This window comes from Marmota monax, unplaced genomic scaffold (assembly GCF_021218885.2).
Source record: "Marmota monax isolate L192 unplaced genomic scaffold, Marmota_monax_Labrador192_F-V1.1 WCK01_AAM20220418_F8-fsc00086, whole genome shotgun sequence".
In the NCBI taxonomy this organism is placed as follows: Eukaryota; Metazoa; Chordata; class Mammalia; order Rodentia; family Sciuridae; genus Marmota; species Marmota monax.
In genome coordinates this window covers 6680672-6703313 of record NW_026693086.1, presented here as the reverse complement: position 1 = coordinate 6703313, position 22642 = coordinate 6680672, and the positions used below count along the sequence as shown (strand labels likewise).

Genomic DNA, 22642 nt, shown 5'->3' with positions numbered 1-22642 from the left:
TCTTTCTTCTACTTCCAAAGACCAAAGCCACCAGCAGAATTTACTTTATTAAAAATGGACGAAACAGGTCTGTACATATTTACAGGCTAGGGGCAAGGAGGCACAGATCCAGCAGCAGGGGCACTGGCTGCTCACTTCTTGGAGAGTTTGACTTGCTTGTGCTTTGGGGGGGCCCATTTGAGGCAGACAGAGTCCACTGTGGGGAGAAGAGGCATGAGAAGCAGGGCCTCTGGGCCAGGCCTGCTCACACCCGGCTGCTCCCGCTCTGGGCCCAAGCCAGGTTTCACCTCCTCCAGGAGAGAACAAAAGGGCAGCCTGAGTTTTGGGGAGGGGGCAGGGAAACACAGGAATGAGTAGCCTGCCCCAGGCTTCTGTCCTGGAAGCTGGTTTGACTGGTTTGGGATCTTGTGACAACAGAAAGGAGGAATTGGTTTCTAGCAGTCCTTATACCTACCCCCACCACACACACACACACACACACACACACACACACACACACGCAAGCCCCCACCCACACACCTGTGATGGGTGGTTTCTTATACTGGGCACTTTTGAGGTGTTCCTCTACCAGCTTGGGTGTGACACAGATCACGTGCTGGCCCTTCCAGTACTTGACCATGTTGAGGGACTGTAGAGTGCTGATGATGTCATTCTGGGTGATACTGGTCATCTGACTGCAGAAAAGCATTAGAGAAGATGATGGAGATAAGTCTTATGGGGTCTGCCTAGGATAGCAAAAGGGACAAGGAGACAGGATCTATGGCTAATCTTTTCCCTTGAGGATGCCAGGATGCCTTGCTTACAAGGTCCTCAGTGGACAGCAGCATGCCTTGAACATGGTTGGGGACCAGGGCTCTCACCTAAGGTCCTTGATGGACAGTGTGCCCCGGAAATCTCGCAGAATCTCTAGCAGGACCCATGACCAATAGCTTCGATAGCTCAGTTTGCCCAAATCGGAGAGTGGCTTCTCTGGGGATCCTACTGTGCTTTCTAGCTTGGAGAGCTCATAACCTGATAACAAGAGAAGAAGAATCCTGAGGATCCAGCCCACCCTAGCAACCCCCCTCTCTGTCCCCACCACCACAGGAGCCACTCACTGAAAGCAATGAGAAATTTCCCATAGCCACGGCGCTGATAGGGGGGCAGGGTCAGGATGCAGGCCACATTGTTTCCATCTGGAGACTCCTTCTCCTGCAGGGGATGGGTGCTCAGGATCTTTGGAGAAGCTCAGCCCCTGCTCCAGTTTATACTTCCCACCCTCCCCCAACCTGGGTTTAGTCATTCAGCACCTTAGAGAAGTAGCCGACAATGTGGGCCCCTTGCCTGTCCACCTCAGTCAAGATGTAAAAGACGAAAGGCTCCACATCGAAGTACAATGTCTTATGGTCCAGGAAAAGCTTAGCCAGTAGACACAGGTTCTGACAATAAATCTGAGGGGTTGGGGAGGGGAAACAGGTTCAGAGAGCAAGTACAATTCCCCCAACCAGCATGGGCATGAGCAGCCACCTTGTTGTTCTGTACATGCCAGGTTCCAAAGGGCAAGCCAGTAGCCAGGTGCAGTGGTGCATGCCTGTAATCTCGTATTTGGTAGGCTGAGGCTGACTTGAACTTGCAATCCTCCTGTCTCAGCCTCCTCCCCAACAAGTGTGCACCTGGCCAGAAGAGTAGTATTTAGAACTGGAAGGAGAGCTAGGCATAGTGTAATCCTAGCAGCTCAGGAGGCTGAGGCAAGGGATACCAAGTTCAAAACCAGCCTCAGAAACTTAGCGAGACCCTATCTCAAGATAATAAATATAAAGGGCTAGAGGGGCTAGGGTTGTGGCTCAGCAATAGAGCACTCTCCTAGCACGTGCGAGCTTCTGGGTTCGAGCCTCAGCACCACATAAAAAGAAATAAATAAAGGTGTTGTGTCCAACTATGACTAAAAAAATTAAAAATAAATAAATAAGGGCTAGGGATGTGGCTTAGTGGTTAAGTGCCCCTGTGTTCAAACTCTGATATCAAAAAAAAAAAAAAAAAAAAAAACTGGAAAGAGCCCAGGCATGGTGGTGCAGTCCTGTAATCCAAGGAACTCCAAAGGCTGAGGCAGAAGGATCAAGTTCGAGGCCAGCTTCAGCAACTTATGGAGGCCCTAAACATAGTGAGACTTGTCTCAAAAAAATAAAAACAGCCTGGAGATGTAGCTCAGTGGTAAAGGGCCCTGGGTTAAATGCCCAGTACAAAAAAACAAAAACAAACAAATAAAAAACAACTGGAAGGAGTCTTAGAGTCAATTTCTGATAAATAAGGAAACTGAGAAGTCAGTCATTAGCACTCAACAAGTTAATGGCAGAGCTGGATTAATCATTAACTCACCACTTTTGAGTGCTAAATATAGGCCAGGTGTTTTACATGTATAATCTGGCTCAATCTTTATAGACATTAACTTGTTTCAGAATAGGAAACTGAGGCTAGCCTATGGTTCCATGGCTGGTGAGTGCCAGGACAGGAATTTGCCTGGTATGCGAGTTCTGTCTTGTTCATAGCTGGGCCCCCAGCATCTATCTAGACATGATGCTGGTAACTATCTACAAAGTGGAGGGCCCTTGCACTTGACCTAAAGCCTGAGCTCAGCCTGTCCACACTCACTCTCCTCAGCCTGACTAGACTCCTTGGCGAAGACCCAAAGACCCACGCACGCCAGCATCAGGAGGGACAATGGGACCTTGAGTTTGGCTTCATGCCATGGCCTAAGTGGACTCTCTGGTTTATGACACCTCTTCAAATCCGCTCTTTCATTTGACCTAATGATTGTGTGAGCCAGCCTTGCTAGTCCCACTTGTCTTAGGAGAAAAGGGAAGCTCTGGGAAGGGAAGCATTTGCGTGAGGCCTCAAAGTTGGCAGAGGGTAGAGCTGGAAAGTATACCACACCTCCAGTGGGAGCCCTTTCTGTCATTGTACCCATGAATGCTCAGCAAGGCAGGCCAGGGCCAGGCTCAGTGTAGGTATTCCCCAACTACTCAACAATAACAAAGGCCCATGTTTACTAAGCATCTACTAACTACATGCCAGGCACCTGCGCTACATACTTGACATTTGTGGTCTCATTCATTCCACTAACAAGCTGATTAGGCAAATAATTATGACTCTTGTCTTATGGATGAGGAAACAGGAACAAAACAAAGTTAAGTAACTTGTCTAAGGTCAACCAGGAAGTGACAGGGCAATTTGAAGCCTGCCTTCTTCATCTCACACTATAGTGCCCTTCCAAGGGAAACCGGGACATTTGAAGAAACTTTTCCAGGGTGACCACTGAGCAATATCCCCAGCTCTTTATGTGTTTTATTTTGAAGTACAGATTTCTAAGATGCTCAGGCTGGCCTTGAACTTGTGATCCTCCTACCTCAATCTCCCCTGAGCAGCTGGGAACAGATTATAGGTGTGTGTCACTATGCCCTGCCAAAGACCAGTTTTTTTTTTTTTTAATAATTTTTTAGTTGTAGATGGACACAATACCTTTATTTATTTTTATGTGGTACTGAGGATTGAACCCAGTGCCTCACACGTGCAAGGCCCAAGCTCTACTACTGAGCCACAATCCCATCCCCTGGGTTCTTTTTTTTATTTTAGTTGTTATTTATTTGTTTGTTGGTTTATTTATATGAGGTGCTGACAATAGAACTCAGTGCCTCACACATGCTAGGCAAGTGCTCTACCACTGAGCTTCAACCCCAGCCCCAAGGCCATGTTCTTAACAATGGAGAGCAGGCCCTAAAGGCCACTCCCTGCCCCACTGAAGTCATTCTGCTAAGAACAAGGAACACAGCCAACATTAGCCACAGAGCTCTCAGGGAGGAAATCTCAAAACAAAGCTGTCCCCTCCCAGGCAAAAACAAACACCTTTCCTTTAGACCAAAAGAGAAAGCTGTCTAAGAGCAGCCTCAGGCGAGACAATCTCCAATCTGGGCTCTAGAACTACCCAAACCTGAACTACCCCCATCAAAGAGATCCTCAGGGACAGAAAGGAGATGGGCCCAAGGCTGGCATCACGGGAACATGTGTTTTACTGCACACCAACCACAGGCCAGGTGCCAGGCCAAGTAAGACTTCACAGTCCTATCCCCAATGGACATGCACCTTGAGGCTAGCCCGTACCTGGCAGTGGCAGTGAGAATCATCTAGGCTGTGTCCCGAGCTTTCCCTACCTCCCCACTGGCTCTGAGCCACCAGCTCACCTTATGATCTTTGCCATCTACTTCATACACAGAAATGTTGTTCTTTCGATAAATCTCCTTCCCTGGCGGCTGCCGCCACTGACACTGGCCCTGGGGACAGAGATGAAGGAACACAGACTTGAGACCCATAAATTCTCTGCTAGGTGCTTCCCACCCCACCACCTGTGTGGCTTGGAGCAAGTCTCTGCACTTTGTTTCCCCATTTGTAAACCCTCTGCTTAATACTCTAGCTGTATCCTCCCCAGCAACCTTAGAGATAGACCCTATTTCACAGATGAAGAAACTGAGGCAAAGAGAGACTAACAACCTGCTCAAGTTTCACTCAAATATCTGCTTTTAAGCTTCTCTTGGCCTGGTTCTAGAGGTCATTCATCCATTACCAAAGTTTTCCTAAGCCACATATATTTGCCTCAGACTTCATGCTCTGGGAAACACTCCACCACGCTGGTGATGACAGCGTCCCACTTTTAGTATGGCCCTCTCTTCCCACCTGTCCACACCCCAACGTTCAATTGCTCAGACTGTTTCCTCCTTTACACTGAGCAGCCTGGTACTGGGCTGGCCTTGGTAAACATAATAACGGGCAAAGAATCTGAGAGACTATTGTTTACATTCAACAGAAAAGCAGAAAACTGGCCAAGGTCACACTATGTCAGCAACATCAAAGCCAGGCCTGGAATCCAGGTCCCTTCAGGCAACCCCTCCTTGTACTTGACTTCTCTGGACCTGTCTTCCCTGATGCTTCAGGCTCAGTTCACTGCCCCCAACCTTGATGCCCACCTGCCTCTTTGCCCACTGCAGCCCAGCCTCACCAGATGGAAGCGGTAACTCTTCTCGTATTTCATGTACTTGAGGCAATACTCGCAGAGCCAGAGCTTAGGCTGTTTCCCATAGTCCTCAGGGAATGGTGAGAAGTACCAGGCATCAATTTCATAGTTCCCAATGTGGATCTTGTCCACATACTTCACCTTGGTGATCTGCAAAGAAGGTAGGAATAGGGGCACTAGGTGGCTCAGCAAGGACAAGGAAGCAAAGAAAGGGAGTGCCCAGTTAGGAGACCTGACCCTGCTTACCGCCTCATGCTCCTTCTCCAAGGCTGCTGTTGTGGGGTCCATCTCTGCATAAGTCTGGGCAAGGAAAGAAAAGTGGACAATGGTGGATAGAGGTGGTGGTCAGGCTGTCCCTGCCCTATCCCAGAACCCACAATGCTTCCCTATCGTCTTCAAGACTCATCTCCTAAATGACAATAATAACCATGATACCAGCTTTTTTACTTGGTTCTGTAGCTGGGTGGTCTAAGCTCCTCCTCTCCTAGCTACCCACCTACCCACACATCTCAGATGACACTGATACCTGAGTTTGGAACTTTTGCAGATGAACAGGGATAGGATCAGGAGGCCTGGTTTCAGTCCTTGGGTTGAAAGGACTGAAAGTTGTATAATGAGACAACCCAACTATCCCAAAGTTGTGATTCAGATGAAATAATGGATCTCATCTTCCAAGTAGAAAATAAGAACTGTCACAGATTCCTCAATATACTTGGACATCTTTCCTAAACACCAGACCCAAGTAGCTTCCTGTCCATGGGACTGTTCCCAAAGGTCCTCCCTACAGATGCCTAGAAAGAACCTCAATATTCCTCTCAGCAAATGTGTTCCTCCTTCTAGATCTCTCTTCCACTGGGAACATCACCATTGGCCCAACTATTCAAGACCAATAACTAGGCCTGATCTTAGGACTCCTCCCTCCTTTTAAGTCTAGCATCCAATTGGTGATCAATTCCTAATAGGGTGGATGCCAACTCTACCTCCTTGACATCTCTGGAATTGGTCTTCTCTGGAATTCTCCTCCCTGTCTCACTCCAAACAGTCACTGCCACCATTTCAGGTCTGAACAATTAACTAGTTCTCCTTAGATTCCTTGCCTATTTCAGCCCCTCAAACCTACAGATATCAACAGCCCTTTTTCTGGCCTTCATGCTTTTGCACAAGATTACTTCCTTGAGGATGCCCTTCCTCGTCTTCAAGCTGCCAGAAAGCACTTCCTCAATCTGGCAGGGCCTGAGTCAGGTGAGTGCATGACAGAGCAGGGCTTTGTGGGCTATCATGTGTAATTGTTTTTACAGTGATTTCTTTTTTCCTCCTCCTTCAAGGCCCAACATCTTTCCCATCCCCTCCAGGAAGCTTGACTAGATTTTTCTTTTTCTTTTTTATGTGGCTTTGATTTATTTATTTATTTATTTATTTATTGACTAGATTTTTCTATATTCTAACACCCCCTCCTTCCCAGGTCAGACGTGGTCAACACAAGCCCTCCAACTTCTCCCTGCCTTGTTTCCTCCTATTTTCTAAGTCCCCAGAAAGCAAAAACTAGCCAGGTGTGGTGGTGCACCTCTGTAATCCAGTGACTTTAGGGGTTGCAGCAGGAGGATCTCAAGTTTGAGACCGGCCTCAGCAATTTAGTGAGATGCTGTCTCAAAATAAAAAAATGGCTGGGGATGTAGCTTGTGGTAAAGCACTCCAGGGTTCAATCCCAAGGGCCCTGCCACAAACCTCCCCCCACTGCAGCCCAGTCTCACCAGATGAACAGGGATAGGATCAATATGTTTTTGATCCCCCCCAATAAAAAGAAAGCAGAGACTAAAAGTCATGTCACAAAGCATATCCTGTTCCTAGGCCTGACTCTGAAGGACATACCAAGCACAGCCTGACAAGGGAGACCCTTGAAGGCCTATAGCCTATAACAGAGTAAATCTGCTCCATAGTTGAGAAAGTAGCCATTGTTTACCTAGAATGCTCCTCTACAAAGCATTTTGCCAATATGGACTCAATCAGCCTTTTGATGGAACATTCTTTTTCCAATTTCACAGAGTCTTAAACAGGCAGGGAGAGGTGAGGTCACTTACCCTTGGAGACTAACTAGCTGCGATTCATTCTAAATGTCAAATACTCCATGAACATTATTTCATTTAATCTTCACAATGAGGCTTTGAAACAAGAATGTTTACTAGCCTCATTATACAAAAGAAGAAAGTGAGGCACAAAGAGGGAAGGTCCCTTGCCCAAGGTCACAAAATTAGTACTCAGCAGAGTTGGGCCCAAGTTTCTGGTTCAATTTCAGGCCTGACCACTGCAAAACTGAAGGAAGATATTCCTTCTCATGTTTCTTTAAAATGTATTTCCCCGACTTTCACAAAGCATAATCTTCTACAATAGCATTAAAGAACTACAAAAACACTATTTTTCTTAAATGCTACAATTTATTTAGAATTAAACATTAATTAGGCTCTGAAAAACCTTGCTAATTGTTAACTTGCTGATTATTTTATTACCCCATCCTTTTTTGTGGGGGTGGAGGGTGGGAGGCAGGGATTACTGGGGATTGAACCCAGGGACACTTAACCACTGGCCACAACCCCAGCCCTTTTATTTTTGAGACAGGGTCTTGCTAAGGTGCTTAGGGCCTTGCTAGGTTGCTGAGGTTTATTAACCACTATCACCATAGCTTGGCCCTCTATCTCTCTAATGATGCCAGTTTAGAGATATATCTCTGTCCAATGCAAATTAGTTGGGGAAATAATAGGATCTTAGACCTGTACTGTCCAACAGAGTAGCCACTAGTCACTACGGGTACTATTTATATTTAAATTCAGGCTATAATCCCAGGGAGGATCCCAAGTTCAAAGCCAGCCTCAGCAATTTAGTGAGACTCAAAATTTTAAAAAATTTAAAAAAGGGCTAGGGATGTGGCTCAGTGGTTAAGCAACCCTGGGTTCAATCCCTGGTACCAAAAAATAAAAAGGGCTAGATATATAGCTCAGTGGTAGAGGCCCTTGGTATAATATCTCCAGTACAAATATATAAATTAAAAAGGGCTGGGGAGGTAGGTTTGAGCACATGGCCTACCATGTGCAAGGCCTTGGGTTTGATTCCCCAGTACCACCCAAAAAAACTCCTAGTCATACTAATATATTTTAAGTATTCAACAGCCACATGTAGCTAAGGTAGCTCCAGTACTGAAGAGCACAGCTGTAGAATATTTCCATTATAAAAGGAAATCAATTGGATAGTGCTACCCTAAACTGGAGGAGTTTTCTAGGTTAGGGAACTTCAATTTTTTTTTTTATGTGGGGGGGGGGAGCATCAGGGATTTAACTCAGGGGTGCTTAACCACTGAGCTACATACCCAGTCCTTTTATTTTCTGAGGCAGGATCTCACTAAGCTGCTTAGGGCTTCGCTAAATTGCTGAAACTGGCTTTGAACTTATGATCTTCCTGCCTCAGTCTACTCAAATGCATGTATCACCAGGTCTGGTGCACTTTAAATTACAAATCAATACCAGGAGGTGTAGTTGGCACTATAAACCAGTCAACATGTTTTTGTATATGTACATATACATGTGAAACAAAAGCTTCTCGAAACAATACTCATCCTTAATAACATGCAAGGAACTCTGGTATTTTCTCTTAGCCTACTTCTTTCTTCCATTTAAAAAAATTTAATGCTAGCCACACCTACTGAATTGAGTTTACAATCTACTACTAGATTGACCTTCAGTTTGAAAAACGTCACTGCAAAGCACATAAGTGCTCAGAAAGATGAAACTGAAGGTTGAAACTAATGACTGCTTGATCAGACCTTGATGAATCCTGCTCTTGTTTGTACTCATTTTATAAGTCAAGAAACTGAGGCTCAGCCAGGCATGGTGGCACACGCCTGTAATGCTAGCAACATGGGAGGCTGAGGCAGGAGGATCACAAGTTTGAGTCAGCCTGGGCAACTTAGGGAGACCGTGGCTCAAAATAAAAAAATAAAAAGGACTAAGAATGTAGCTCAGAAGTAAAGTGCCCCATGTTAAATCCCCAGTACTACTACTACTACTACTACTACTACCACCACCACTACTACTACTACCACTACTACAACACACACGCACACGCACACACACACACACACAGAAAGAAAGACACACACAAACTGAGCCTCAGACTGGAAGGAAAGTAACCCCCAGGGACAAGTCTAGCTTGGTGGGGAAAAATAAAAAAACAGAGAAACCCAAGTTTTGGAGGAAAATGACCTGGGTTTCTAGTATGTATCAAACCATGGTTAAGGACTTGATTCTGAAGCAGGACAATCTAGTTAGCAGATCTAATTTCTAACTGGGTTTCTAAACTGTGCCTCTTCTGTACACTGGGTATAATAATAATGCTTACCTCAAAGGGTTAATGTGAAACAACAGTGAGATCATGTACTAAAATATTTAAACCTAATACTCTGGCTCAAAGAACAATGTATGGCATAATTATTCTAATTCCAGCCCCTTTTTTTTACTAGCTCTGTGACCTTGAGCATGTTACTTAACCTCTCTGAGCCTGCTTCCTCATCTACAGAAAGAAATAATTATTCCTGTGGTGGTAAATTGTCAGGAAGAATTTGATGAGCTTGTACATGTATTTAGAATGGTGTTTTGTAATAGGCAGGTGTCCAATATGATTCATTCTCCTACTTCCCTTTAGACATCAAGTTGTTCTGTCTAATATGACACAGCCACAGGAGGCCTCGAAAGAGGGAGCAGGAAGTCTGACTTCCAGGCCCAACTGTGCCAGTTCCTTGCTGTCAGGTGGGAATCAAGCCCTTTCACTTTCTGAGCCTCAGTTTTCTACCTATAAAGAGTAAATTGGACAGATGAAGTTCCTGATACACTCACTATAAAGAACTTAAGAAATGGGAGTAGCTGTGGTTTTGGCACTGGAACTCAAGAGGCCCAAGGGAGCTGGCAGAAGCAGCTGGGCCACTGGAGTCCTGGGGAAGGGGAGGGGCCCGGACCTTCTGTACGTGGTTGATCTCATCATGCTTGCGCTTTTGGTTTCGAGTTATCTTGCGCTCAGGCTGCTCAGCCAGCTCACTCAGGTACTTCTCCGAGTTCTTCTGTACAGCATCCTTCACTGTCTTGGTCAGTGCCAGCCGGTTCTTATCTACCCATTCGTCCAGTCGCCTGTTAACTGTTAGGATAGGCCATGAAGGTACTGTCCTGCCACTTCCTCCTCCCACCCAAGCCAAGAGGCCCCAAAGCACTCACAGCCCACATAGTGTACATAGAATTCCTCTCGGCCCTCCTGGTCATTCACTCGAGACTGGATCACTTCTGCAGAATCTGTAAAGAAAAAAGGCTAGGATTGTCAGGAAATGTTAAAACAAGAGGGATCCAAGACATTGTGGAGCAGTTTTCAGGTTTTTAGCTGTTTCCAGATTCATCTGTCCACATCCACCATTGCATTTATACCCTTCACAATCCTGAGGTGAGCCAGGTTGGAGCTGTTATTCCTATTTTACAGATGAGGAAAAAAATGAGGCTTACCCAGGGTCATAGATTTGGAAAGTGATAAGAACTGATACTTAACTGAGTTTAGCTCTGACTCCAAATTTCAATGTTCATTTTACTGTATACACTCAGTAATTCATTTGTTTGGGGGACATGAGGGCTGGCACAGCATTAACACAACCTGAGTTTTAAAATTCTTGCTCCCCATTTCCTAGCTAAGTGTAACTGAGCAAGTTGTCTTGACTTCCTGAGCCTCAGTTTCTTCACGTGGAAATAGGAATAATAGTGCCCACCTCAGAGTTAATGCCTCCAAAATTTTTAGTGCAGTGCCCCACAAATAGCATACATTCAATTAATAAAGTAACCACTGTGTGTTTGGTCCTACACTGTGTTTTTGCTGGACACAACACTGAATCACAAGAGATCTTGCCCTCCAGAAGTTCCCAGTTTGATGGGGGAGGAGTCCACAGAGGATTACAACATTATGTTACCTATTCCATGACTGAAGTATGAAAAGAATGTAGAAGGAACATACAGATGGGAACAACTCACTTTGCCTGAAGGCAGTTAAGAATGGCATCACAAAAGATACAAGCTAAAAGAATGATAGGAGAAAGGGAAGACATTCCAAACAGAGAGCAGGGTGTTAAAAGGCACATGGTTTTTGGAGCCAAGAGCATGTTCTGGTCTAGCAATGGCCTTTTTTGGGGTGGCTAGAAACCAGAGAGGACACAGAAATGAATGCCACTCTAATAATAAGTTGGAGGAGTTTATTTTGAAGATGACAGAAGATTATAGACCACAAAGGAAAAGGTGTTCTGGAAGGTCCTCTTTACTACAGGGGAAGACAGAAGGGAAAGACAGAGGCAAAAGAGACCAGTGGAAGCAGAGTTCGCAAGAAAAGAAAATGAAGGTTAATATTTAGCAAGTAAGTGGAACAGGAGTTCTGTATATACTAAGATCTTCGATATACCCTTAGTGGCTTTGTAGGAGGCACACGCATAATGAGAGAATGACAGCCTCCTTTACTGGGCTGGTTTCTCAACCCAGGCAACTCTTCTTACGTAGAAGTTCAAAGCCCCGCCCCCGCCCCGCCCCCCACAGCTAAAACCCCCAGGCTCTAGGCTTTAAGGAGAGTAAGTTCTCAAGTCACGCCCACCACACAGCCCGCCCCTGGGCCCCGCCCTCACGCCAGGTGCTATCTGGCCGCCGGCACAGGTACGTTTCTCCGATCTCCACTGTGACTTCTGGTTCGCCGCGCGCGGGCGTCGGCGGAGAGACGCGGCCCGGGGATGGGGCAGTCCCCTCGACCGCTGCATTCTCCCCGGGCCCGGGCTCGCTCTCCCCTACGACCCCCGAAGTCGCTGCTGCAACCGCTGCAGCAGCTCCCTGTGCCGCCATGGCGGTGGCGGAAGTGACCCCACAGTGTAGCGCCGCGTAGGATTTTTAGCTCCGGGTCAGCCGTGCGTGGGGGCGGAGCCTCGCGTCTGGAGGTGGGGTCTGTGATGTGGCAGAAACTAATTGGTTCCTGCGGTCTGCTCTGCTGCGCTGCTGCTGTCCGTAGGCCCGTGATGAGGGTGGGCCTGAGTTCCTGATTTTCTGTGAGGTGACAGTTTTTCCTAATGTGATGACTCAAGTTATTTTTTAAAAGGCTCTAATGCTGCCAAAATGTGTCAGTTTTCAGGGGTGCTGCCCTCGCTAATGGGACGAAGCCAGAACGGTCTCCTCGGTTGCGGAGCTTCGGGATTAAGTCTGGAATTAGCAGTCCCCCACTGCGCGGCTCAGTTGCGCAGGCTTAGTACCGGCCACCTCATATTTGAAGATTGAAGAGACTGCTTCTCTTGTTCAAGGTGGGAAAAAGACACAGTTGAGGTGGAGGAAGAACGGGTTTCCAGGGTTAGTAAGTAGCTTCAAAATAAAGGCTGCGGATACAATGAAGAGCGTCTTGGCTATAAGTTGAGGAATCTTTTGAGTTTGGCACCTCCTCGGGTAATATGACAAGTATGTAGATGCACTGAGAATCGGCAAAACTTAAACCGATGTGTGTATGTGTGTACATAGATATATACACATACATGCTTGTATATATCTCTGTATGGTTAAGCTATATAGAACTATATAAACCATAACATCTTGTCTGTATATGAAGCCGAACATTAATCTGGCGCCAGACTGCTTATTTAGCTTCACATGACCCTGGTCTTCCACAGTTATTAGTATTTTTTCTACTATTATCCTAGTGGTGATCCGCAGAAAGGCCACCCTCTCTAGCCTGATCGTTGTATAATAGGCAGGAACTACATGTGGGCAAATGAATAAATAACAATAGCCTTAGGGGAAAAAAATGATCTTTTGTCTTGTTTTGTTTAGTATCAGAGGGCATTCGACCACTGAGCCACATCCCCAGCCCTATTTTGTATTTTATTTAGAGACAGGAGTCTTGCTGATTTGCTTGAGGTCCCCACTAAGTTGCTGAGGCTGGCTTTGAACTCACATTCCTCCTGTCTCCGCCTCCCAAGCTGCTGGGATTACAGGCATGTGCCACTGCAACCGGCTACTGATGTTTGTTGAGATTTGCAGAACTAAGAAACACTAGGTGATTTGGCCATAAACCTACACCTGTGAAAAGGTGCCTACCCAGTATGTGATCACCCATCTCCTATATGATCTGCCTCTAAATTGGCTTCCTGGCAAGATGTCTCTTTAGGGATAAGAATCTCTATCATCTTCCAGCCAGCTAACTTATTAGAAAAAAAGTTCTTTACAATGGTATTTTCTCTCAACTAATTGGCTTCTGTCATGAGGCAAGCAGACTAAACCTGTGTGAGGTAGCTCATATAACAATGTATAGTGCTAGGCAGAGTAGGTACTCAATGAACATTCTCTTTAGCCATCCTTTGAAAGTTCCTGGATACAAAATTTAGTTACTGGACTTCAAAACAATTCTTAGAAGAGTAGAATTCTTGGGGCCTGAGGATGGGGCTCAGAGATTACAGCACAAGCAAAATCTAAGAGGTGTCTGTAGGGTCAGAAGTGGGAATGGCTTTAACTTAGCCTTTGTGAAATAAATGAAGGAGTTGGGGGGTGTAGTAAGAGTTCAGTGTCTGGCAGCATAAACAGAAGAAATGAGTCAGGAAGGAGTTGCTAGGTGCAGTGGTGCACACCTGTAATCCTGGATGGCTGAGGCAGGAGGATCACAAGTTCAAAGCCAGCCTCAGCCACTTAGTGAGACCCTGCCTCAAAATAAAAAATAACGGTCAGGTTGGGGAAGAACCAAGTCATAATGCTCTCTCCCATTCCAACCTATCTTTAGAATTGTTACCTCACTGATGCCTCACTTGATACTTCACCTGACATCTTCAGTTACAGATGACGTTCTTTCTAGTTAATGATTAGCCTAAGCTTTATAAATCTCTGATCAGGGTCACTGCATCAGCCTTTTCATCATGCTTCCTCCAATCCAATGGCCATTAATGATGCAAATCTGACTGTTCCTTCTGGAGCTTTGTAGGGCTGCAATTTGTTTATGTGTTTTGTTACTGGGGATTGAATCCAGGGCCACTTTGCCACTGTGCTACATCTCCAGCCCTTTTAATTTTTTGAGACAGGTCTCATCATATTGTCAGGACTGGCCCTACACTATCGCATGCCTGCAATCCCAGCGGCTCAAGAGACTGAGGCAGGAGGATTGTGAATTCAAAGCCAGCCTCAGCAATTTAGCAAGGCCCTAAGCAACTTAGAAGACCCTATCTCAAAATAAAAAACAAAAAGGGCTGGGGATGTGGCTCAGGGGTTGAGTGCCCCTAAGTTCAATTCCTGTTTTTTTTTAAAAAAAGGCCTTAAACTTGTGATCCTCTTGCCTCAGCCTCCTCAAGTCACTGGGATTATAGGCATGTGCCACTGCACCCAGCCCAGTTCCTGAGATTTTTTTAATTTCTGTATGTCCAGATTACCTGCACTGTCCTTCCAAAGGCTAGCACCTGAGGCTCTTTGACAACTGTCTGAGGTCTTGCCTGAAAAAGCTGAAAACAATTTTCAACCCAAGTTTAAATTCTTTCCTACCCCCACTTCCCAACACAGACTTTAACCATTAACTATCAAGTGGAGGAATTAATGAGTGGAGCTTAACTCTCTTACTTTTACCTTAAGGCATAATTTACTGGCCCTGGACTTTAGCCCAAGATCACATCCTTGCTCGGTTTCTCCCCTTCTTTCCTGCCTCTCCTACTCCCTTTTGGGAGACACTTTCTTTACAAATCACTTGGACATAAATCCTCCTCTCAGGGTCTGCTTTTAGGGAATCCAAAGTAAAACATCCCTTCCTAGCATAAAACCCACCAATGGATCCCTACTGCCTCCAGGGTAAAGCCTATGCTTCAAGGCCCTACACCTTTTGGTTGCTGCCTCTCTCTCCAGTTCTACCTTTTGCTCTGCAGCCAGCAGGAATTTCAGCATACCAAGGCATTGTGGTTTCCCACCATCTGCCACTTGCTGTCTCCCCTTAGTCTCCCAGCTCCATCACCCTATAGGGTAGGAGATGATATAGGCCTACAGCCTCAGGAAGTTAGCTGTCAGGGCTCAAATGTGAAGTCAAGAGAAAGAGGTCCAACTCTTCTCCCCAGTCCCACCAGGCAGCCTCTCCGGCCTTTCTTCCCTGACAAAGGAGGTAGGATGCTCCCAACTGAGACTTCACTGGAGTTACTCTTCTCACAGGAAGTTCTGCCTCAAGTGTAACACTGAGCCCTCTTGTTATCTGGAGTCCTTTCCTTTTTCCCAAGTCCCTAACCCTTGCTACTAGGGCCCCACCTTCCTCTGTGGTGGGGCACCAAGTCTCTGCTGAGGCCTGCCAGGACACAACCTTGTGTTCCTTTCTTGGCAGCCACAGATGCAGCTGGCAGGTGGTATTTTTAACCTTACTCAGGCACAGGCATCAGGTGGCTCTGGGGATTGCCCAGTCTGGTGACCTTCACCTCTAAAATCTGTGACTTCCATGAAGGGAAGAGTCAGAACTCTGCATTTACCTAGGCCTTCAAAATTGGCTGGGACCCAGAAACACTTGTTAAATGAGATGAATGAAAAATCTTTGGTTAAGCTGCCCTCACTCCTGCCAAATCAAACCAGGAGACTTGGGGCCAATTGTACCCCTGTCTACCAGGTTTCAGAACAGTTAGAAACTGGGACATGAACCAGTTAAACCCAAGAACTCAGGGAATCTGAAAGGGGACAGAAATGAAAGTTTGCCCACCCTCCCCATACACAGGGCCCAAGAAGGCATTCAAAATGTGAACTTTAATAACAAATAACATGTCAAAGTAGGGGTTCCCCAGGAACAAGAATGACAGAGCTGTTGCTAGAGGCCTCAGAGGTCCCTGTTTCCTCCCCTTCAAGGCTGGGGGCAAGGAAGTAGTGAGCTCTCTTGAGAAGGAGTGGCACCCAGTTCCATGTAGGTCCATCTGTCTTGTCTGGGGCCCTAAGACCCAAGATGCAGCAGTATGTGGAGCAGAGTGTCACCCTGCCTGACCCAAAGGTCCTGGCAAGGAGTGTGACCCAGCTTGGGCAGGCAAGCAGGCCAAAGGTTGTACAGTCAGATTCGGAAGCTTTCCTCCCGGCCATCGATGTGGCGGAGCCGCAGGTAGACATCTGTGCCAATGCCCTGCAGGGACTGCAGCTGCAGGGAACCACCGAGGTACTCGGCGTAGGCCCGTGATGTGGGCAACCCGAAGCCAAAGCTGGGGGTAGGCAGGGAAATAGAATAGGGAGCTTCAGAGGCCTGAGTTCCCTTGGGTTGTTCCCCATCCCCAGTTGTGGAGGCGGGTGGGGGAGCCTCACCCATGCATGGGTCCTGACTGGCCACCACTGTGCATGTCCAGGTGGCCGAAGAGTGGGCTGATTCGGGGGTCCTGGGTGCTGGCCTCAGCTGTAGTGAAGTGGTAGTCCATGACCCTATCCAAGTCTTTGTGAGCAATGCCTCCACCCCGGTCTGAAATTCTGGCAGGGTTTCAACAACATGGGCTCAGCTCAGGTTTGATAGGGTCTTACTACCACCCAAGGAAAGAGTGCTAAATTTGATTTCCTGTTCCTTACACCCCAATATGGAATGTGGTCCACCTTGACCCTTGGGCCTTGTTTGTTTAACCAACTGTTCTCCATCCTCACCTTTGCCTGGGCCACTGCCTGCTTATACCTTCTCAACGGATTTGATATTTATTCTTAGCCCAGCCTCAAAGACTGGTTTCCCCATTCTAGGGCCCTCAGTTACTGATAGAGGCAAGGTCCTGGGAACCATAGCTGGCTGTAGATCCATTAATATCCAGTTCATGGCAATCTGAGAACCAAATAATATCTTTTCTGACCAGGGTCCAAATCCCAAAGAGGGGCAGGTACTGGCTCAAGGTTCTACAGCAAAACTGTAAACTGCCTGGAACCCCCATCCACCCAGCCCAACCCCACTCAGGACAAACCTGATGATGAGATCAATATCATTGTTGGCAATGGTGATGACCACATCTGGAACGTTGTAGGGAGTGTCTAGGTGGCTTTCCATTGTGGCTCTATGCAGGAAGGAAAGATTAGTAGGAGGTGGCACCACAGTTCCTATCTGGCCCCACCCAGTTGATCCAGCCTGCCCACCTCATGGCATTCTTGAGCAGCTCGGGCAGGATATAGTCTAACGGCATAGGAATGAAGGGGAAACGGGCAGCCACATGTCCATTGATGCGAACTCGGGGTGCATTGCCATACTTATGCTCACACAGGCGTCTGTGGATAGGAAAAGGGTTCAGATAGGAGCCCATAAAGTAGTGGTTCTCAACTGGAAACTAGTCTGCTCCCAAGGGACCTATGGAAGTCTGGGGAGAGAATTTTGCTCCTCACAACTCAGGGGTATCAAGTCAGTAGAAGCAAGGGTTCCTTCTAAACATCTTAACATGATTAGGACAGCCCCCCACTACAAAGAATTATCTAGCTTAAAATGTCAACAGTGCCAAGGTTGAGAACCCTAACCTAGATGATGCCCCAGGCAAGGGCTCAGAACTAAGAGTTCCCTGCCCCAAGACACCCATCCCTTCAGCCATTCTAGCCTCACCTGGCAAAGTCCACCCACTTTTCAATAATCTTCTTTGGTGAGAGACGAGTACAGATGATGCCAACAAAGTCGGGCTGGCAGGAGAAAGAAGGTCAGGACTAGCAACACCTCCAACCCCACCTTGGCGGCCAAATGCCTGCAACTCTGGAATGCCAAAGCAGCCCCAAAGCCTCTCCCCCATGACTTTGGCTTAGGTTCCCAGCCCAAGGGGGGACCTGGCTCATTTTCCTCTCCTCACTTGACCTTCCCAGGCAGGTCTTGGGTTCCAAAGCCCCACCTTATCCTCGTGTAGCGCCAGGTGATGAGTGGCCAACATGCGGATCCCAAGCCTTGAAGTCAGTGTCTTGTCCAAGAAGTAGCGGACGAGCTTTTCATCCTGTAAAAAGCATGACTTCTGAAACCTCATGCTCTTTCCCAGTGCCTTTAATTTGCTAGGCCCTTACTTTGCTGCCACTGACCTCTATGTGCTTTCGGCTCTCACGCAGGCCTTCAGCTAACAGGGTCACTACATCTTTGTGGTCATCTAGCAGCTGTCGCACAAGCTGGCAGTATTGGGCCTCATCTGCCTGGTCTTTGATCTGCAGGTCACAGATTCATAAGCACAGGTGGTCCAACCCTGGTGTCTTAGTCCCTTACCGCCCTGCTCTGCCCAGCCTCACCGGAGGGAAGTCTGTCAGCTTCTGGAAAGCACGGATATACAGCTCATGCTGCAAGGAAGAAGTATGGGAATTCACAGGGCTGCTACCGGCACTGGGTAGAGAACAGCCATCCATGCGTGCCCATCTGGTTCACCACCCAACCCACTTCAAATGGTTCCAACCCCCACTGTGACCTTTCCAACCTCTATCAATATGTAGCTTTACCTTCAAAGGCTTGGGTTGAGTCCTGTATGGCCCTGACACAGCAGGCAAGTCTGCCATTCTGGGCCCCAGGCTCCCTACTGAACCCTTGGGTGGTATGCACACTGATCAAAGATCCTGTCTACCTTACCACATGCAGTATGGTGGGGTTGCAGCCAATGATAAAAGGAAGGCTGCGGAAGCCCTTGATGCGGTGAGCAATCCTCACTGGTAGCTCCTGCTGCAGGTACCGGCCACTTTTCTATAAGAGGGCAAACAAGGCCAAGACCTGAGTGGCTGCCCTGAGCTCCAGGAGCCAAAGGGGAAACAGGGATCAGCAATCTTACCAAAAGGTGACTGCCATCCTGGGAGCGGCCAGAATAGAGCATCATGGTCGGAGTGAGGCGGACTGAGGGCTGAAGATAGATGGACCTTGAGCACTGGACCTCCAACATCCCTTCCCCACCACATAGCTCCTCGTTCCCTGAACACCTACTCCAGCACTTGACCCCTGCTAACCATCAGCACTGCGCACCTTCTCCGCTGCCACATCGATGACTGATTGATTGTAGAAGGAAGTGACCGTCTTGGAGCGCTCCCGTGCCATCTCCACATGGTGTGTATCCGTGGCGGATGTAGAATGGGCCCGTATGGAGAGTGACAGCCCCAAGAGAGGCCGAAGTGAAGGCCCAGCCCGAGGGCTGCTCCCAAGCACCGACGCCAGTATCATCGTCCTGCTCTTTTGTCAGACTAGTCTGTTACCAGGCCTGAGCACCCAACAGATGGAGGCGACCCCAAAACGGGGCAAACAGTGTGGGTGGACAGAGGTCTTTCTCTGACTTCAAGGGTGAGGATCCGTCGAGGATGCTGACCAGCTCAGCCCCAGGAGAGTATCTCCCATCTACCAGAGCAGGGTAAAGTGGACTTGTAAGGATCCGAATTCAGAAGACCTGCACCACTTCTCCACATGAGCACCGGTATCCTCAAACCTAAGCAATCTCTAGCCAGCCCTTCAGTCACCTCCCCAAACACAAGTTAAGCCTAGTCAACCTTGCTTTCCGGAGGTCCTATTCAATCTGAGGCTCTACCTGATGGTCTGGGGAGTCAGGCGAAGAACTCAAACCCATCCAGCCCAAAACCTCGCCCTGGCTTCCTCAGGTACAGGGGGCGGGGCTGACCCCTACCCAGCGCGGTCAGACCCGGGCCCCAGGAGCCAGGCCTGAGTACGTGCGACACAGCACTGTGAGCCAGAGAGCCAGCTGCGTAGAGGCTACGGACCGGGAGTCCCCATCTGAGTTTACCCCTCAGCGAGGTTTCTTGGTTCGGCCCGGGTCCCCCCCATATGGTAGATGGCAGCCCCTCGCCCATGCGCACTCCAGCGCAAATGGTGGCGGCTGTGGACGCGTGCTGCGCAGCCTTAGCCCGCAGGTCTATGCAAATATTCCACTTACCGCGGGGCTAGAGCCAGGGCCCGGGTCCGAGCGGAACCGCCCTGTAGACCAACGCGGCTACCCAAGCTGCCTGCGCCCTCTGCCGCTGCGACGTCGCGTGGGCTGTGGGCGCCCGATGCCTCCTGGGAGTTGTAGTTTGCTGCTGAGGACTCACAGCGGGGGCTCCAGTCCATTCTGGCTACATCCCGGTTTCCGGACCACTTGATAAATGGAGCTCCCTCCCGAAATTACCTGTGGCCTGTGGACTCTATTTTCTGCTTTATAAAATGGGCTCCCTCGGGGCTGGAATTGTGGCTCAGTGGTAAAGCGCTCGCCTAGCGCGGGCGAGGCCCTGGGTTCGAGCCTCAGCACTACATAAAAAAATAAAAATAAAAGTATTGTGTCCATCTGCAACAAAATATATATATATATTAAAAAAATAAAATAAAATAAAATGGGCTCCCTGGGCCCGGCGCGGCGGCGCACGCCTGTAATCCCAGCGGCTCAGGGGGCTGAGACAGGAGGATCGCGAGTTCAAAGCCAGCCTCAGCAATGGTGAGGCGCTAAGCAACTCAGTGAGATCCTGTCTCTAAATAAAATACAAAATAGGGCTGGGGATGTGACTCAGTGGCCAAGTGCCCCCTGCGTTCAACCCCTGGTACAAAAAAAAAAAAAAAAGATGTGAGGGGATACCTGGGAGCAAAACGCTAGTAAGGAAAGACTCTTAGATGTCAAGCATACAGATTAAACCCTACCGGTTTCCCTGAGGTCTTATCCTTCACTTTTCAGCTCTCGACTCATTCATGGGAAAGTAAACTGCGTGATTCGAACCCCAGCTCTGCCCCCTAATACTTGAAACAAGTTAGTTAACTGCTGGGTGCTTTAATTTTGGTATTGGTAAAATGAGGATGTATTATTCAAGCGGGGTGACTGTGGAAGCTAAAGTAGGAGGATCGCAAATTCGAGGCCAGCCTCAGCAATTTAGAGCAGCCCTAAGTAACTTAGTGAGACCCCTTCTCAAAATTTAAAAATAAAAAGGACTGGTGGTGTAGTTTCATGGTAAAGTGCCCCTTGGTTCAATCCCCAATACATAAATAAATAAAGGATTATTAATCCTGGGGTTGTTGTGTGGATTACTTCAATTTATAAATGTAAAGTGCCTAGAATAATGCCAGGTATGGAATTAGTACTGTACAAGTGTTATGTATTATTAATAATATTCCTGCCTATAGTGAGTGCAAGTCATCCTGACTGGGTGATTTTCTGTGCCAGGAAAGATTGGGTAATGAATCAAATAAAAAGACCTTCCTCTACCCTGAAGAGGAAGACAGTTCTGGTGCAGTCTGCTGTCAGGATAGCCTGGGGCAGGGTGGGGGGGCATGGGGGGGTGAGAGCACCAGGTAAGAACTGGGACATTGGTATAGGTTCAGCTTGAGTAGGATTTGGCTAGGGAAGGGAGCAGGGAGCGAAAGCAGAAAAGATGTAGCGGGATAGAGGAACAGCCTGGATGACCTGAGGATATGACTGGAACCACAGTAGAATATGAGAAGGTTGAGTGGGCCGACCAGAAGCTCAGGAAGGATAAGAAGTCTGCAGTTGTCCTGAGGAACACTGAAGGATTTTAACTGTGGGCTCTGGGTCTCTGCTCCTTAGACAATGAATGTGAATGTGGGGGGTTGGTGAAACCAAAGGCAGAGAAACCAGGGAGAAGATAATTACTTTATCTCAGGCAAGAAGTGCTGGGAGAGGGGTGTGAGTGTATGTGTGTATACTGATTTTTTTTTTAACTGTGGCTATATATTTTCTAAATATTTTTAAATTTTTAACAAGAGAGTGCTACACGAGGGGTAGTGGTGCATGCCTGTAATCCCAACTACTCCAGAGGCTGAGGTAGGACTCCATCTCAAAATAAAAAGAGCTGCAGATATAGCTTAGTGGTAGAGTGCTTGCCTAGCATGCACAAGCCTGAGTTCAATCCCCAGAACTACAAAAAAAAAAAAAAGTAAATTAATTAAAATAATGTGTGAAAGGAAGTAGGGGACCTCTTGGGAAGCTGTCTTTAAACTTGGGAGTTGGGAGTCCTCACCATGATTGGCCTGCCTGAGAAATTAGGGAAAGGTCTCCATAGACCTTGGGAAAGAATCTCTGAATCTCTGGCTTTCCTCCCAGCTCCCTACCCCCACATGGTACCTTCCCCTTCCTAACTTCCTGACAACATTGTGGAGTAAAGCCAGGAGGCATTTAGATGTGCAGGCAGGCACTGCTTTAGCACGTGGAAGAGGGAGAGGGAAGGTGTTTCTGGAAGGGAGGGCAGCCTGAGCAAATAGCAAAGAACTCGGAGTACTCCTTGTGCGCCAGAACTTGGCGCTCACGTGCCCGTGGCGTGGGCTGGAGCCGCGGGAGGCGGTGGCTGTGACTGCCAGGGAGGCGTGTAGCGTCTGGTAACTGCCTCACCCCATTTGACCCGGCGCATTTACCAGAGCTCCGCCAGAACTCGCTGCTGCCCCCAGTGGTGAAGATTGGCCATGAACCACCCAAGTCTCGGTTAAAAACAGTGTTGGTTAAGCATTACTGTTTTGATTTTTCCTAGTGGTGATTGAACCCAGGGGCGCTTTACCATTGAGCTACATCACCAGCCATTTTTATTTTTTATTTTGAGACAGGTTAGGGCCTCAGTAAGTTACTAAGGGTGGCCTTAAATTTATTACCCTCTTGTGACAGCCTCCTGAGCCGCTGGGATTACAGGCTTGGGC

At 47.8% G+C, this 22642-nt stretch overlaps 1 protein-coding gene and 1 long non-coding RNA gene across 2 annotated transcripts; one reads left to right on the top strand and one right to left on the bottom strand.

Annotated features, from left to right (window-relative positions):
* Window positions 1-28: 28 nt before the first annotated feature.
* On the bottom strand, window positions 29-11965 carry Kat8 (lysine acetyltransferase 8). Its single transcript, XM_046454361.2, has 11 exons — window positions 11727-11965; window positions 10294-10368; window positions 10041-10216; window positions 5288-5341; window positions 5027-5191; window positions 4215-4304; window positions 1290-1430; window positions 1098-1191; window positions 861-1011; window positions 520-674; window positions 29-196 (listed from the first exon to the last, which is right to left on the bottom strand). The coding sequence occupies exons 1-11, from the start codon at window positions 11935-11937 to the stop codon at window positions 132-134; spliced, it is 1377 nt and encodes a 458-aa protein (XP_046310317.1). The 5' UTR covers window positions 11938-11965; the 3' UTR covers window positions 29-131.
* On the top strand, window positions 11952-21008 carry LOC131424554 (uncharacterized). Its single transcript, XR_009227814.1, has 2 exons — window positions 11952-12142; window positions 12214-21008. It is a non-coding gene; the product is annotated as an uncharacterized LOC131424554 (long non-coding RNA).
* Window positions 21009-22642: the final 1634 nt, after the last annotated feature.